General features: G+C 39.5%; 1 protein-coding gene across 3 annotated transcripts in view; it reads right to left on the bottom strand.

The window, feature by feature from the left end:
- Positions 1-487: 487 nt before the first annotated feature.
- LRRC3B (leucine rich repeat containing 3B) overlaps positions 488-14,094 on the bottom strand; it is an 87,301-nt gene continuing 73,694 nt past the window's right edge. For all 3 annotated transcript variants that reach the window (XM_003781753.1, XM_023512827.1, XM_023512829.1), the window contains exon 2: positions 488-1,750. In XM_003781753.1, the coding sequence (XP_003781801.1) occupies positions 812-1,591 (780 nt within the window). In that variant the 5' untranslated portion in view covers positions 1,592-1,750 and the 3' untranslated portion in view covers positions 488-811. The remainder of the gene's footprint in view (positions 1,751-14,094) is intronic.

Genomic DNA, 14,094 nt, shown 5'->3' with positions numbered 1-14,094 from the left:
AGGTTAAAAGACTCGGTAATAGTACAGGATGCCTCACACACTATTTGCACTCCGTTGATGCCACGTGATTATCAGGACCTTCCTTCCTAGCATAGCTATTTCTGTATTTGTCACACACCCCTGTCAACCAGACGGCAATCTCAAAGACAATATATGCTGTTTTTTTCTTTTTCATTTTCTCCAGCATAGCAAATAAGTACTTGCTTTCTGTAACTAATCATACCTGAAGAATAAATGCCAAAAAGCATCCTGACTTAAGCCTCTGCAGGATGCCACACTTGTGTATAATCACCTAGCAAGGCTCAGTATTTTAAAGTCTGACAGATACTTTATTTGGCCAATAATTCAGCTATGGCTCCCCAGTGTACAGTAGAGCTTAATAACATATTTTTCATTATGATAGTTCTTTAGGTTCACAAGGGTTGTCTGTTTTTCTTTAGAGCAAGTGGAATGACTGTACTGTCTTCTTGTCCAATAAGTCACTCTGTTTTCCATGGTTCAAAGTTAAACTTTTATTTGGTTTTAAATTAAAAAAATAAATTTCATTATTAAATAGTGAGATGGAGCTAACTAATGTTCAGATAGTAGCTTACTCAGGAATATACCACCAGGGGTACAATTTAAGGGGGTGGATCACCTAAACTAAAATTATCTAGTATGTTGTAGTGTTTGTCAAAAGTTCAACAGTGGCATAATTCAAAAGAAACTGAAATACAAAGTTTGAAAGGTTTACAATAGATGGGAGAAGAAAATCACTTATTCTACTTCAATCACAAACTACTCTCCTTCTCATTGCCACTCAGTTTGGACACTATACCACAGTGCTAATGTCATCAGGTTCATCTGCTTTCTTTTGCCTGCTTGGCAGGGATTTCAAGTATTCGAGGTGTCTCCGGGCATCCTCTTGATTTTGCCTCACATAATATACCACATATGAAATCACCATGGTGAACCAGCCGAACATGGTGACCAGCATGGCATAATCAGTTGTCTTTTTAGGGAGGTTACAAAGGTCAGCATCGTTGGCAGCATTGAGGAATGGTCTCCCGGCATGTTCATCCAACACAGAGGTTTTACAGATCACATTGTGGGCTGTCTCGTGATTGGACGCCATGCTCCTTAGAACTTGCTGTAGAGTGCAGTCACAGTGCCAGGGGTTGTTGGCAATTCTGGCCCTGGCCTTCAAGTTATTGAAGGCATTTTTGTGCACGCTTTGAATCCGATTGTCTGACAAGTCCAAAGTCTGCAGGGTTTCAGCTACTCCTTTAAAAGCATGCTCATCAATAAACTCAATGCCATTTTTGGACAGGTTGAGAACTTTCAGTTGATGGAGGTCCTTAAAAATCTCATTGGGGATAGATGTGATCTGATTGGAGTCCAGATACAATAACACCGTTTCAGGAGGAAGATCTCTAGGTATTTCCTTGAGATTTGCATTGCTACAAGTGACATTTAAACCCCCAGAGGAAGAACAAAGACAGCCCTTGGGACACATACTGGCAGAATGAAAGCACAGTATCATAAGAACAAAACTTTGTAGGAGGAGACACATGGAGAGGGAACGGGTCAACCACAGGTCTACCAGATTCATGCTGGAATGTCAGCATAATCACGAGCCCATTCCTCATTGACTCCAACACATGTGGCAACAGTTCCAGTCCTGTCTGCAACGTTGATTTCCTTCTTTGGTGGTTAAAAGGCTGCAACTAACACATGTGTCTCTTCATTATTCCTGTCCTTGGTTGGGCACCTAAAGGAAAGGGAAACAGATGTAATTAGCTCTTTTGCAGAGGGAGGTACTTTGCAATTAAAAGTGCTCTCAGGTGTCTGATATTCTAAGTGGGCAGGAGCATTAGTTATACAGGTAATTTCGATCAACACTACTGGGAGTTATCTGCGAAATAGTAGAGTCTCCTGCTGAAATCCCAGGTGCTATGGGAGAGAACGGTCAATAAATGAAAACATTTCCGAATTCTATTGTTTTGCTTTCAGCTGTACAGAACTAGAGCAAACACTCCCTGCTTTTCTCATCTCTACTGCTTCTCTCCACATCCTGGACCCCTTCTAAATTCTACACCAATAAAATTTAATTTCATCTTTCATTCTTTTTACAATAATAGATGCATTAATGCAATTTAGCCCTGCACTTGGGCAGCAGTGAGAAATAATGTCAATATTTCATGGCTAATGACCACAGACAGGAAGATCTCTTATGGCTTTTGAATGGATGTCCAGTTTGGGATATTAACTCTAAAGAAACACTTTATTTGACTTAAGAAAAGAATAAATACATCCCAACCTTCACGAATAAATATTGCTGGAGGCTGACCACCAAGAACCTCCAGAACCTCCCTTGTGGCCTTCTGAAATTACATCATAGCTGGGAGGATGCTTTTAACTGAATTTCCAAGGATTTTCTTTGTTTTCTAAATAAATCCCTCCCCAATATATCTTCAAATATGACACACACTTATACTTCTTTTTTTTTGCAGTTTTTGGCTAGGGCTGGGTTTGAACCCGCCACCTCCAGCATATGGGGCCAGCACCCTACTCCTTTGAGCCACAGGCGCTTCCCTATAAGACTTCTTTATATAAGATGAGAGATGAGATATAAGAAAGACTAGTCTCTAAGCCGTCCCCAAAGATTAATCTTCTCTTTTCTTTCTCCATCTAAACACACATGGTGGCAAAAAATGTATACACATATTAAGCAAGGAAAAAAACTGTATCAAAATTATAATATTCAATATATACTGATAACAGAAGATGAATACAAGTCACATTGAACACTTCTTGTCACTTCAGATGTCAAATGTGATTTGAGTATTAAAAGTTTAATTCAGTTTTTTCCTTTCTTAACATGTGTATACATTTTTCAGGTACCCTCTGTATATACAGCATTAATGTTGGCAGGAACTATAGAAACTACAAAACCAAGGTGATATAAGCAAGGTTATAAAGCTCACTCAACAGCAGAGAGCAGAGATAAGAATTAAGTTTACCTTCAAAGCTACCCTCCGATATAGAGAAGACAGCACATCTGTGGGACCAGTTCACAGTGGGGAGGAGTGGATCTCAGAGAGATTATGTGACCTGCCCAAGGTGAAACAGCTTTCAGGTGTAGAGCCAGGACCCTACCCAGAGACTTCGTTCTGAGTCATTACTCTGCTAGCTCTTTCCACTGTCCTCACCTTTCCCTTCTGACCCCATCTGCTGCCTGGGATAGTCAGGCCCATCCAGCATTGCCTGTATTTCTGATGTGGTTATGTTGAAACCCAATCCCCTGTGCTGTGAATATTACTCTAAGTTGAGGATCTCGTGGAGGTCAAGAGGGGCCCTTCTGCATTGTAAGGGGAATCCATGCCTGACTGAGATTTCCTCCCAGGATCTGAGAAACAAGGAGAGAATTCACACTCCTCTTATAGCAACGAGCAACAAACAACTTTCTGCATGAGCAACAAATGGCTTTCTGCAAACTTATCTTTTATGAACATCCCAGATGGATAAATACAGAGGGAAATGACTCCAAATGTTACCAAACTCACAGAAGAGAAGATTAATGTGAGCTGAAAACATAACGGGTTGTTAATCATGGAATAAATGAGATTAGCAACAGCAGAGTGGAGTGGATGTGCTTTTAGAATGTCCCTTAAATGCCAGAGAATGTTAAATTAAAGTAGGACCTCTAGGCTAAGTAAGCCATCCATCAACAGTTCTTTTCATTTGCAGTGGAAGTGTCTTCTCTTTCATGTTTTCCTTCAAAACTGCATTGCATGGCATCTGGGGACTTTAGAAATTGTCTAGATGGGAGAGAGAGAAAATGAACACGTATGGAAGGGAAGACACTCAGAGAAGAAAGAGAAGCAGAAGGACAAGGCCAAGAATGTTAGGAGGAGGGCATGAAAAGACACAGAAGACCGAAGAAATGGATATGACTGGAGAAAATATGGGGAGGGGGCATAACCAAGTGACTTCCATTCACTGAGTATAAACACAGCCTGACACCTGCTAGAAGGTGAGAAGCCTTTTCTGGAGGTCACATGTCACATTTCTCATGAGATGGATTCAAAGACTTGCTGTAGTGGAGTGTTCTCTAAAGCAGACTATATGCTCCCTGAGGGCAGAGACATTTTTCTGCCTCCTGCAGAAACAACACAAAAGAATTACAAGTTGGAAAGTACCCCGGGTTTCTATCCCAGCCTTAATTCTTATTAGCAGTGTGCTCTTGAGGAAGTTTTGCAATTTCCCTAAGCCTCATTTTCCATATCTTCATATAGATTGTAAAAGTATCTAATTACGAAGTTGAAATGAGAATTATATGAGATAATCCATGTAAAGCACTTTGCATAGTGCCAAATAGGTAGTAAAATCTCAAAGCTTGTCAGCTGTAGTTACTATTATTATTCCTGAATACGTCCTCAATGCATAGCATAGTGTTTTGCAGGTAGTAAGGGCTAAATTATCCATTGTATGAATGAAGCAATAAAATATTAAAGAATCTAGCTGTGCCTTTTTTTCTCTATGGTAATTATTTGTGTCAATATTTTTGACATAAACATTGGCTCGTCAAATGTCCATGGGTTTTACATGTCAACATAGTAGACTTTTTTGATGGATTATGGATTCTGTCCATAGTAGACACAATCATCTCTTAGGAGATAGGGGGAAGAATGGAACTCTTTTTCAGCAGACATAGTCATGGTTTTTCCATAAGGATCAGTCCAATGGCCATGGTTACAAATTAGAAGTGTTTAAGACATATATTGAATTCTCTACATCAAATTACAGTCCCTCCTGAAAAGGGTCCATCATGTCCCAAATGGTTCAACTATGCACTGGACGGGATGTTTGTTGGGAACGTCAAGGCAAAGCGTCCTTTGCATTCAAAGATGTTGGATTCAAACTAAGTATTTCATTTTCTTTCTGTGATGTTCGAGAATAAACCTTCTGGGACTGGCTTGATTGCTGCCCACTGTGACTCAGCTACTAGAGCCAGTCCCTTAGCCAGTGTGAAAAATGTAAAGACCTGAGTCTCTGGATGTTGCTATGGTCTGAATATTTGCACCTTCTGAAAATTAATATGTTAAAATTTAATCCCCTATGTGAAGGTATTTGGAGGTGAGGCCTCTCAGAGGTGATAAGATCAATAAAGCAGTGCCTTCAGGATGGAGTTAATAGTCATATAAATGAGGCCCCAGAGAACTCTCTTGCCTCTTCTGCCATGTGAGGACACAGGCAGAAGGTGGCCATCTATAAATCAGACAACTGGCCCTCACCAGACAGCACATTTTCTGGCAACTTGATCTTGAAGTTTCCAGGCTCCAGAACTGTGAGAAATAAATTTCTGTTGCTTTAGCAGCACATCCATCTTAGTAGACTACGACCAATGTCCAGGAGGCAGACAGCATGATCAAAATATCAAATCAAGGTCATCCTCACCAGGGAGGCTGGAAGAGCAGCTCTTTACTTCATGATACTGAACCACTAGTTTCCGAAGAGACTATCAGTATGACTTTGTCTTAAATTACTGGATAGGTCAATGGTGGCTATTGAAAAAGGAAAATATGAGGAGATGTGCCTCAGAGAAGAAAAAGGTGGGCATTCTTCTGACATTGGTAATCATCCAGCAGACTAGAGCTTGAAAACCTAAAACTCCTTCCTGTTCTGCCATGAAGCAAATCTACACACAAACCCAAAGCAGGCACCAGGCAAAAATAGTGCCTCCTTCTCAAGTTTAGAATGAGTGTGTCCAACAGAAACAAGGGCCTGGGATCCCACTGCTGAGAGCACAAACAAACAGCAGTAGCAGTCACTGCTTGTCCTGCTGATAAGGACCAAGATCCCCTGAAGGGACAGCCCAAGATAAACAGTATTTTCTACCTCCTACCTCCCCCTTCACAATTCTCAGCTCATTACACTGCTTTGTTCTCACCCACTCATTCCCTTCATACATGTCTGTGTCAGTCAGGAAGGCACGATATTTCTGGATGTGCTGTTTAGCTACCGGCTATGCCGTAGAAGAAGACCATTTATCCCCAAACTCATGTCTTACTCACATATTTTCTTTTTTCACCACACAGGTTTCTGAGCTGTAGCATTTAATGCTGGGATCGAGTGGCAACCATCAAATACAGTTTCCAGAAGAAAAAGAAAGTGCACTTAGCAGGGTATTCATTCATTGGTAAGACAGTTAGTCAGCTAATTAATACCTCTGTCTTGCTTCTTATTTCTTTGTTCTCATTATTAAAGGATACTCAGGGATGCACTGGGGTTCTAACGTCAAAGCTTTGGTTAACCCTCTGAAATAACTGAGTGTACCAGATATACCAATTTCTTCCAATTTTATAGCCTATGTAACTTTGCTATCAAATAGAAGGATTTGATTAGAGAGCAAAAAAAAAAAAAAAAGAATATAGCAAAACACAAAATTCAAACCAATGTGGAAAAAAAACCCTCATACATTTTATTATTTAAAATTTAAAACTTCTGTATGCCAAAAAGGTAAGGCCAAACACAAAGCCAAAGAATAGGTGAAAAACGAAGGGCTGATATTTTTAATAGAAAAAAGTCCTCATGAAGGAATGAAAGACTAATCCAAACGAAAAATGGAGTGCCAGGCACAGTGGTGTGAACCTATAATCCCAGCTACTTGGGAAACTGAGGCAGAAGGGTCATTTGAGCCCAGGAGTTCAAATCCAGCCTGAGCAACATGATGAGGTCTCTTAAAAACGGAGAGGGGAGGGCAGAAAAACAATATACACAAATGATAGTGTATATAAGGTATGCTTTATATGGAAAATAAACCACATGAAAATATTCTTGACCTCACTGACAGTAAAATAAATTCAAGCTTAAGTACCTATCATCTTGGTTAAAATTAGGAAGACTATCTAGTGTCAATATTGGTGAGGTATAAAGCACTCTCAAACACTTGATGAGAGAATAGAATGGTGCACTTTTTCTACTCGAGCATTTTAAGAATATCTATCAAAATTTAAGAATGTTTGTCCAAAAATGACTTCCAAAACCATCTTGAAAAAATAATAAGTATGATCAAATTTAAAATTTTTTAAACAGATAAATATGCAAATACATGTGTGTATATGTATCTGTATAATATTCTTATATATGGATAGATCATTTCCAAAAGGATATGGCTATGTCCAAAACTACTAATAATAGTTAACTTTAGGCTGGGCATTGTGGATCACTCCTGTAATCCTAGCACTCTGGGAGGCTGAGGCAGGTGGATTGCCTGAGCTCACGAGCTAGAGACCAGCCTGAGGAAGAGTGAGACTCTGTATCTAAACATAGCCAGGCATTGGGGTGGCACCTGTAGTCCCAGCCACCAGGGAGGCTGAGGCAAGAGAATCACTTTGAGCCCAAGAATTTGAGGTTGCTGTGAGCTGTGACAGCACAGCACTCTCAAAGAGACAAAGAGAGAGTCTGTCTCAAAAAAAAAAAAAAATAGTTAACTCTGAGCAAGTTGTTGAACTGAGGGGCTGTCTGGATAAAAAGTAGAATTGTTTTTTTATTTTATATCCTTCTATATTTGTAACTTCTTATGGTATAAAGATGTATTTTATTTTATAATAAATTTAAAAAGATAATAGCACAAAGGTACTAATGATTAGGCCAAACTAATCCAAATATTAGCCCAAATAACTAACCCAAACTTAACAGCTCAGAAGTAGGTGTTCAGCGCATGTCAGAGTTGGACAATGTTGAGCAAGAGGGCAAAGACAAATGGGAAGATAATGAATTTTTAAAAGCAGAACATGTTTCATGATGAGAGACTGAATATACAAATGGACAATGGGCAAACCAGATATAAAAATAGAACTCTGACCCACAATCTACAGCAACGGGCATCAGAAACCAAGCTACAGCCTCTGTGACATTGGCCAAATCAGCCAGGAGCTGCTTAATAACTGAAGCTTCCCTAATTTTTTACCTTGATTTCAACTTAGGACCAAGCAGAGAAAGGTAAATGTGTACCCATAACCAATCACCTAGCATGCTTGTCTAGCTGGCTTGCCTTCTGTGTCCTCACGTCAACAGCCTCAAATCAGGGCACACCTATAGTCTTCCTTTTATCCCCAATGTAAAGCCTTTAACATTCTCCTGCTTGTCTCCTTCGAGTCCCTGCCAAATGTAAGGGATGGTGACTGTCTTCCTTGCTATAGAAAGCTCTGAATGAACAGTATTTGCTTGTTCTCATTTCAGTGGTTTTGTTTATTCCCACATAACCTTAAAGTTTGAGTACCTGGGCTTTCCCATACAAAATTTATACTTTCCTATAAACTCGGTATAGGTTGCATAAGACGTCAATCTGCGTAGTTGTAAATAACTAGAGATAGTTGAGACCTAAATAATTCTCTGCCCTTTGGCATCATGTTCATAGATACAACTTCTTCACTCATGTATTTAGCCCTGCCATGAATTTTGGTTTTATATTTCCAGGCTTGATTGCCTACTATAGGAAGAGTCCACTGGGGCCTCGAACTGGGCATACCTAAAAGTGAAATCATAACTTTCATCCTTCGGCTCCACCCAATGGCCTCCCATTCCTTGATAAGCTATCCTTTCTTCCTTCCTGGTTTCTTGAAAAGTTTCATTTTCATCCTCCCTTCTGTCTATCCCTCGCTTTGCATTCACATTGTCTCTTTCCTAGTTCAGATTTCCATCGTTTCGTCTGGGAAGAGCACAGCCCTCCTTCCTGGTGTGCTTCTGCACTCTCACTCTGTTTCCATTTTTTTCGACTGTCAGGTTACGGTGATGCATGTCATCCTGCTGGTCAGAAGGCTTTACCGACCCACTGTGGTTCATAACAATCTTCTTTTCCAATTGTCCCTCCCTCCTTACTTCCATACACAGAGAGAGAAATCTGAACACAGCTCTCTGACAAAGCTGATGATGAAAGGTACTTTATACCCCAACCACAAGATTTATCAGAAGCCACCCCAGCCGAGAATCTCTACAACTTGGAATAGCTTTCCTGTTAAAATCCAATTATGGAGATGTGGCCCATGAGTCATTTAGGTGGCTCATTAATAACAACAGCTGTGATCATTTAGTCTGGGATAGGGACTGACAAGGCAGGCAGATATAGGAGGAAGAGAGGATCCTGATAGGTGTATTTAGTAGAAACATAATCTGGTTTCAGATCCAGAATTATTTAAGGAAGGGAGATCCTGAAATCTCTAAACTTTCCTTTCTCTAATATCCTAGTGTCCACTATATTATATAACATTTCCACTTCAAATTAAAGACCTCAGTTTATTTTCCCTACTACTTGACCATGAGGTTCCAGAGAGTAGACTCAGGGTCTTGCTTGTTTTTACATTCTCACATTCCCCTGGTAAGAAATCTAATAAATATTTATTGAAAAGAATAAGGATCTATTCTCATTTCAGCATAAAACAGCTATCATTTACCTGACACTTATTATATGCATTTATGAAGTGATGAAATCATCTAGGTTCCTGGTTAAATGAATACAGAGTTCCAAAGGGTAGGGTTAAATTACCACAGGAAGCTTGGCTGACACATGTTCTGTAAATCTAACATCTCCTTTCCTATTTTGAGAATAAATAGGGTCAAAATGTACCCACCCTGTCACCTCCCCAAAGAAGGGAATAGGTTAATTTTATGACCTCAGCTGTGGAAAAAGATATAGCTCCTAGAACAGTACTCAGGATAATCTGTTGTTTGAAGATGAAGTTGGTGAGGAGTTAGGAGATGTTTTGACATTGGAGTGAGCCTGTATCTCCAGAATTTGTCAGTAAATCATGAGAAACTACTTCCTATGGGTTAGACATGGTCAACAGGGGGAAAGAGATCTCCAAAGGAAAAGAATGTGGGTCTCGGCTCATTATGCCATAGGATTCCTTGGTAGGGCAAAAGGATTCCAGAAACAATAGGGCTGGTGCTGAGATTTGGGGGAAATGATCACCCAGACTGTGTCTTCTACCAGAGTTAGGGGATCCATGTGTGGTAGAGGCATGAAAAAGCCTTCGGAGAAAAGCACCAGGCTCAGACACCAGGCTCAGCACCAGGCTCTCACCCCATTCTCTCTCCCAGAACTGGCACCCAGTAATGCCCATCTGTGCAAGGGATGGGATGGGAGGGCCACTCTACTTCCTTTCCCTTTGAGCCTAAAACAAAGGGAAGGAGAGAATATTTGAATATTAAATAAAATTCAGAGTTTTTGGTTAATCTCTTGAACTAGACCTTTAAATGATATTTAAGTTTTACTTTCGTTTCAATTAACTGAGTTTGTGACTTAAAATAACAGGAGGACAACCTATTATCTAAGATGCACAAAATTATGGGGCTGACTGAAGTCTGCATTTAGAGATTAGGCAGGATGACCAAGAGAATAGAGATGAAAGGAACAGTGGAAACAAAAAGGAAAGTTGCATTTTATTCTGGATACCTATACGTATATAACCTCACACAATCCTCACAACATCCTAAAAGGTAGAAATTGGGACCCTTGCACTGATGAAAAAAATGAGGCTTAAACACATTATGTAATCTGTCCATGGTAACAGTTGCTAAGTGACAGAATGATAAGACCTTAACTTTGGCTTCCAGAGCATATGTGGTCAAACATGGCACCATCCACTATTTTACACCTAAACTCTGTATTTCTTTTCTTCTCAACTCATTACAGTAAGATGTGGAACAAGGACCAAGATAGATTTTTCATTTGGAGAATTTCTGAATGCTGAAAAGAAGACTAGTTGGTTAGTGAAAGGAAAGGGAAAAGGCTGAAGGATGCTTCTAAGTCAGTGGTTCTCACCCTTCCTAATGCCGTGGGCCTTTAATACAGTTCCTGTGGGTCACGATCCACGGGTTGAGAACTGCTGTTAAGTGAAAAGCTCCAAAATTATACATTTATGAACTACTTCAAATGCTTGTGATACTCCCTTTTGATCACATCTAAACATCCGTGTGACATACACATTGTAGACATCATTAGTCCTGTTCTAAGATAGTAGAGGAAGTCATTGGATGGAAACTCCTCAAAGTCACATATCTGGTTAGCCAAAGGACAGAACCTGGCTTTCAGATGTCTCAACAGGGCCCATTCAAGTGCTGGTTTAATACGTCTCTTTTCCAGGCCACTTTTTGAAATGGAAAGTCTGTAAATACAAGTGTTGAGTTTCAAATGCCAAATCAGCCCTCTGATGACCTTTTCTTACAAAGTTTGGGAAAATCAAAGGTTTGGAAAATCTGTTAGAATTTCGTAAAGGCCACTCTGATACAGAACTTTTATCAGAGTCACATGAAATCCATTTGTTCCAGATCTCGGTCAGTTTAGGGAATGCTTTTCCTTTTTTGAAACTTATTTCACAAAATAAATCTTTAAAAAAACTCTCAATGTTTTGGGGGAAAAACTGACACTTGCAAATGCACTGCCTCCTTCCCACATATTCTAGTGCCCGAATATCTTTAGGGTGGATTTAAAAGTTCTTTCTACCCATTAATGCACTGGAAAAGCAAATGAATACACTTTAAAAATCCACTTTCGTTTGAATGCAATAGTCGTCCTCGTCTGGGTACTGATCACAGAATACAGATAGTACTGTCTTTGCTAACATCTGTATTTATTATGCAACATTCTGCATGTTTATAGAGTGAGTGAGTGGGAATCTACCCATCTTGGTTTCTTTCTGCTTTTCTACTATTTTTTCCCAGCAAGTGCTCATGGCATTTACAACTTGAGAGCTTTGCAAACTTTTAACACATAATCTACATAAATGTAGGCTCCCAGAGACTCACCAGACTCTAAGATAACTTAAAAGCTGCCTTTAGAAAGCCCTAAGTTAAGATGAAATCAGCCAGATTTCTGAGTAGGATGAGAGACTGCTACCATTTAAAATTTTTTGTTTCCTGCTAAACCCTGCCTTACCTTTCTTATACCAGATAAATTGTGATAACATTCATTGGCTTGGTAGGAAAAGCATAGGATTGAGATCCAAAACCAAGGTCCAGAAACTAGATTTAAACCTCAGCTTCCCAAGAAATGAATTTCAGAAATTGAGCAAATCACTCATCCTTCCATGCTTTGGTTGCCCAAGGACTATCATCATGTCTTATATCCACCTCACTGGTCTCATAATTATGAGCATAAAATAAAATATATGTGTGATATAGTTCAGAAACTGCCAATGACCATTCAAAGATGGTCTACCATAGGTTTTAGTATTTAGTTATTTTCCTAAAATATCAGATCATTCAGTTTTGAGATCCTCATTCTTCTTTGTCTCAAATACAGCCAACTAGGAAGTGGTTCTCACGTTACCTAACAGTGTTCATGACAAAATACATTTAACCTGAATCTCATCAAGAAGAAACATCATACAGAGTAATTCTGCTGCTCTAAAAATTCCCTGTGCTTCACCTCCCCATGGAATGTATGATACAAAGAGTGAGCCCTAACGTAAACTACAAACTTCAGATGATTCTAATCTATCAGTATTAGTTCATGAATCATAACAAGTGTACCACTCTGTTATAGAATATTGATATTGGGAGAGGCTGTGAGTATGCTGGGGGCAGAGGAATCAGGGAATTCTGTACCTTCTACTTAATTTTGCTGTGAACCTAAACTGCTCTTAGAAAAAGTATGTGAAAACCAAATAGAAGAAAGGACCAGATTAATCTGGAACTTGGGACATTTTACAGAGTGACTAACCCAGATTCACTCTGAAAGGTCACTGATGGAAAAGAAAAACAGCAAAATACAAAAGCAAAGAAACAAAACAATAAAAAAAAAAAGAAAGACCTTAGAACTGTTCTAGAATAAAGGAAAAGATGCGTCACAACTAAAGATATTGGAAAAGATCAGGTTTTGCATTTAAAGAAAATGCGAGAAAGGGGCATTCCTGGAACAATTAGGGAAATTTGAATGTAGACAATGTGTTAGATACCACTGGATCAAATTTATATCTCTTGGACATTATCATGATATGAATAAACAGGAATAATCTTTATTATTAAGGGGTACCTGCTGAGTATTTTGGGTTAAGTGTTGCAATAACTATAATTTTCAAATTACTTTGCAAAACAAACTATATCCGCATATATACAGAAGTGGCAAAAGAACCAACAATTTGTAAAGGGAAGGTGATGAATGCAGAAATGTTCATTATACCAATTTTTCAACTTATTGGAAAGTGTCAAATTTTTTTCAAATAGAAATTTGGGGTAGGAGAGCTTATATTTTTTAATTTTTATTTTTTATAAAGAACTTCAAGGCTGGGCAGGGTGGCTCATGCCTGTAATCCTACCACTCCGGGCGGCCAAGGCAGGAGGATCCCTTAAACTCAGGGGGTGGAGACCAGCCTAAGCAAAAGCGAGACCCCACCTCTACTAAAAATGGAAAAATTAGCCAGACATTGTGGCAGGCACTGATAGTTCAGCGACTCAGTAGGCTGAGGTCAGAAGATGGCTTGAACCCAGGAATTTGAGGTTGCTGTGAGCTACACTGGCACCATGGCACTTTTGTCTGGGCAGCAGAGTGAGACTCTGTCTCAAAACAAACAAACAAGCAAACAAAAACAAACAAACAAACAAAAAAAAACCCAAAACGTCAAGTGGAAAAGTTATGTTTTTATTGTTGAAGCAGTAAAGTCATAGGAATCCTAGTTGGCCTTGGACTGACACAAAATGGAAACTCAAGGTCAAATGAGCAGCAATTCTCTGAAATTGCATTTCACAAGCTCCAAGACTGGTATATTATCCTATGTGACATGTGCAGGGCACACTGGGTGGCAACATGGAGAGCATGGCATGGCCACTTATTAATGTGTATTTTCTCTACAGTTTTCTCATCTGAACAGGGGGTTAACAAAGGTGTGGTGAGGATTAATTGAGGTAACACATGTAAAGCCCTTAGAAAACATTCTGTCCACGATAACTTCTCAGTAAGAGTTACTACTACTACCACCACCACCATCATCCTTTCACATCTTGTCTTCTCTGTGACGTGATGATGTGCAGCCTTGGACTGCTGTTTAGTCTACTGTTTTTGCCCTTATTTTGGTGGTCCCTTTCCCCCTACTTTTTCTAGAGAGTCAATCA

The sequence above is a fragment of the Otolemur garnettii genome, unplaced genomic scaffold, assembly GCF_000181295.1.
Source record: "Otolemur garnettii isolate 467f Iridium unplaced genomic scaffold, OtoGar3 scaffold00002, whole genome shotgun sequence".
In the NCBI taxonomy this organism is placed as follows: Eukaryota; Metazoa; Chordata; class Mammalia; order Primates; family Galagidae; genus Otolemur; species Otolemur garnettii.
This window is presented reverse-complemented; position numbering and strand designations above follow the sequence as displayed.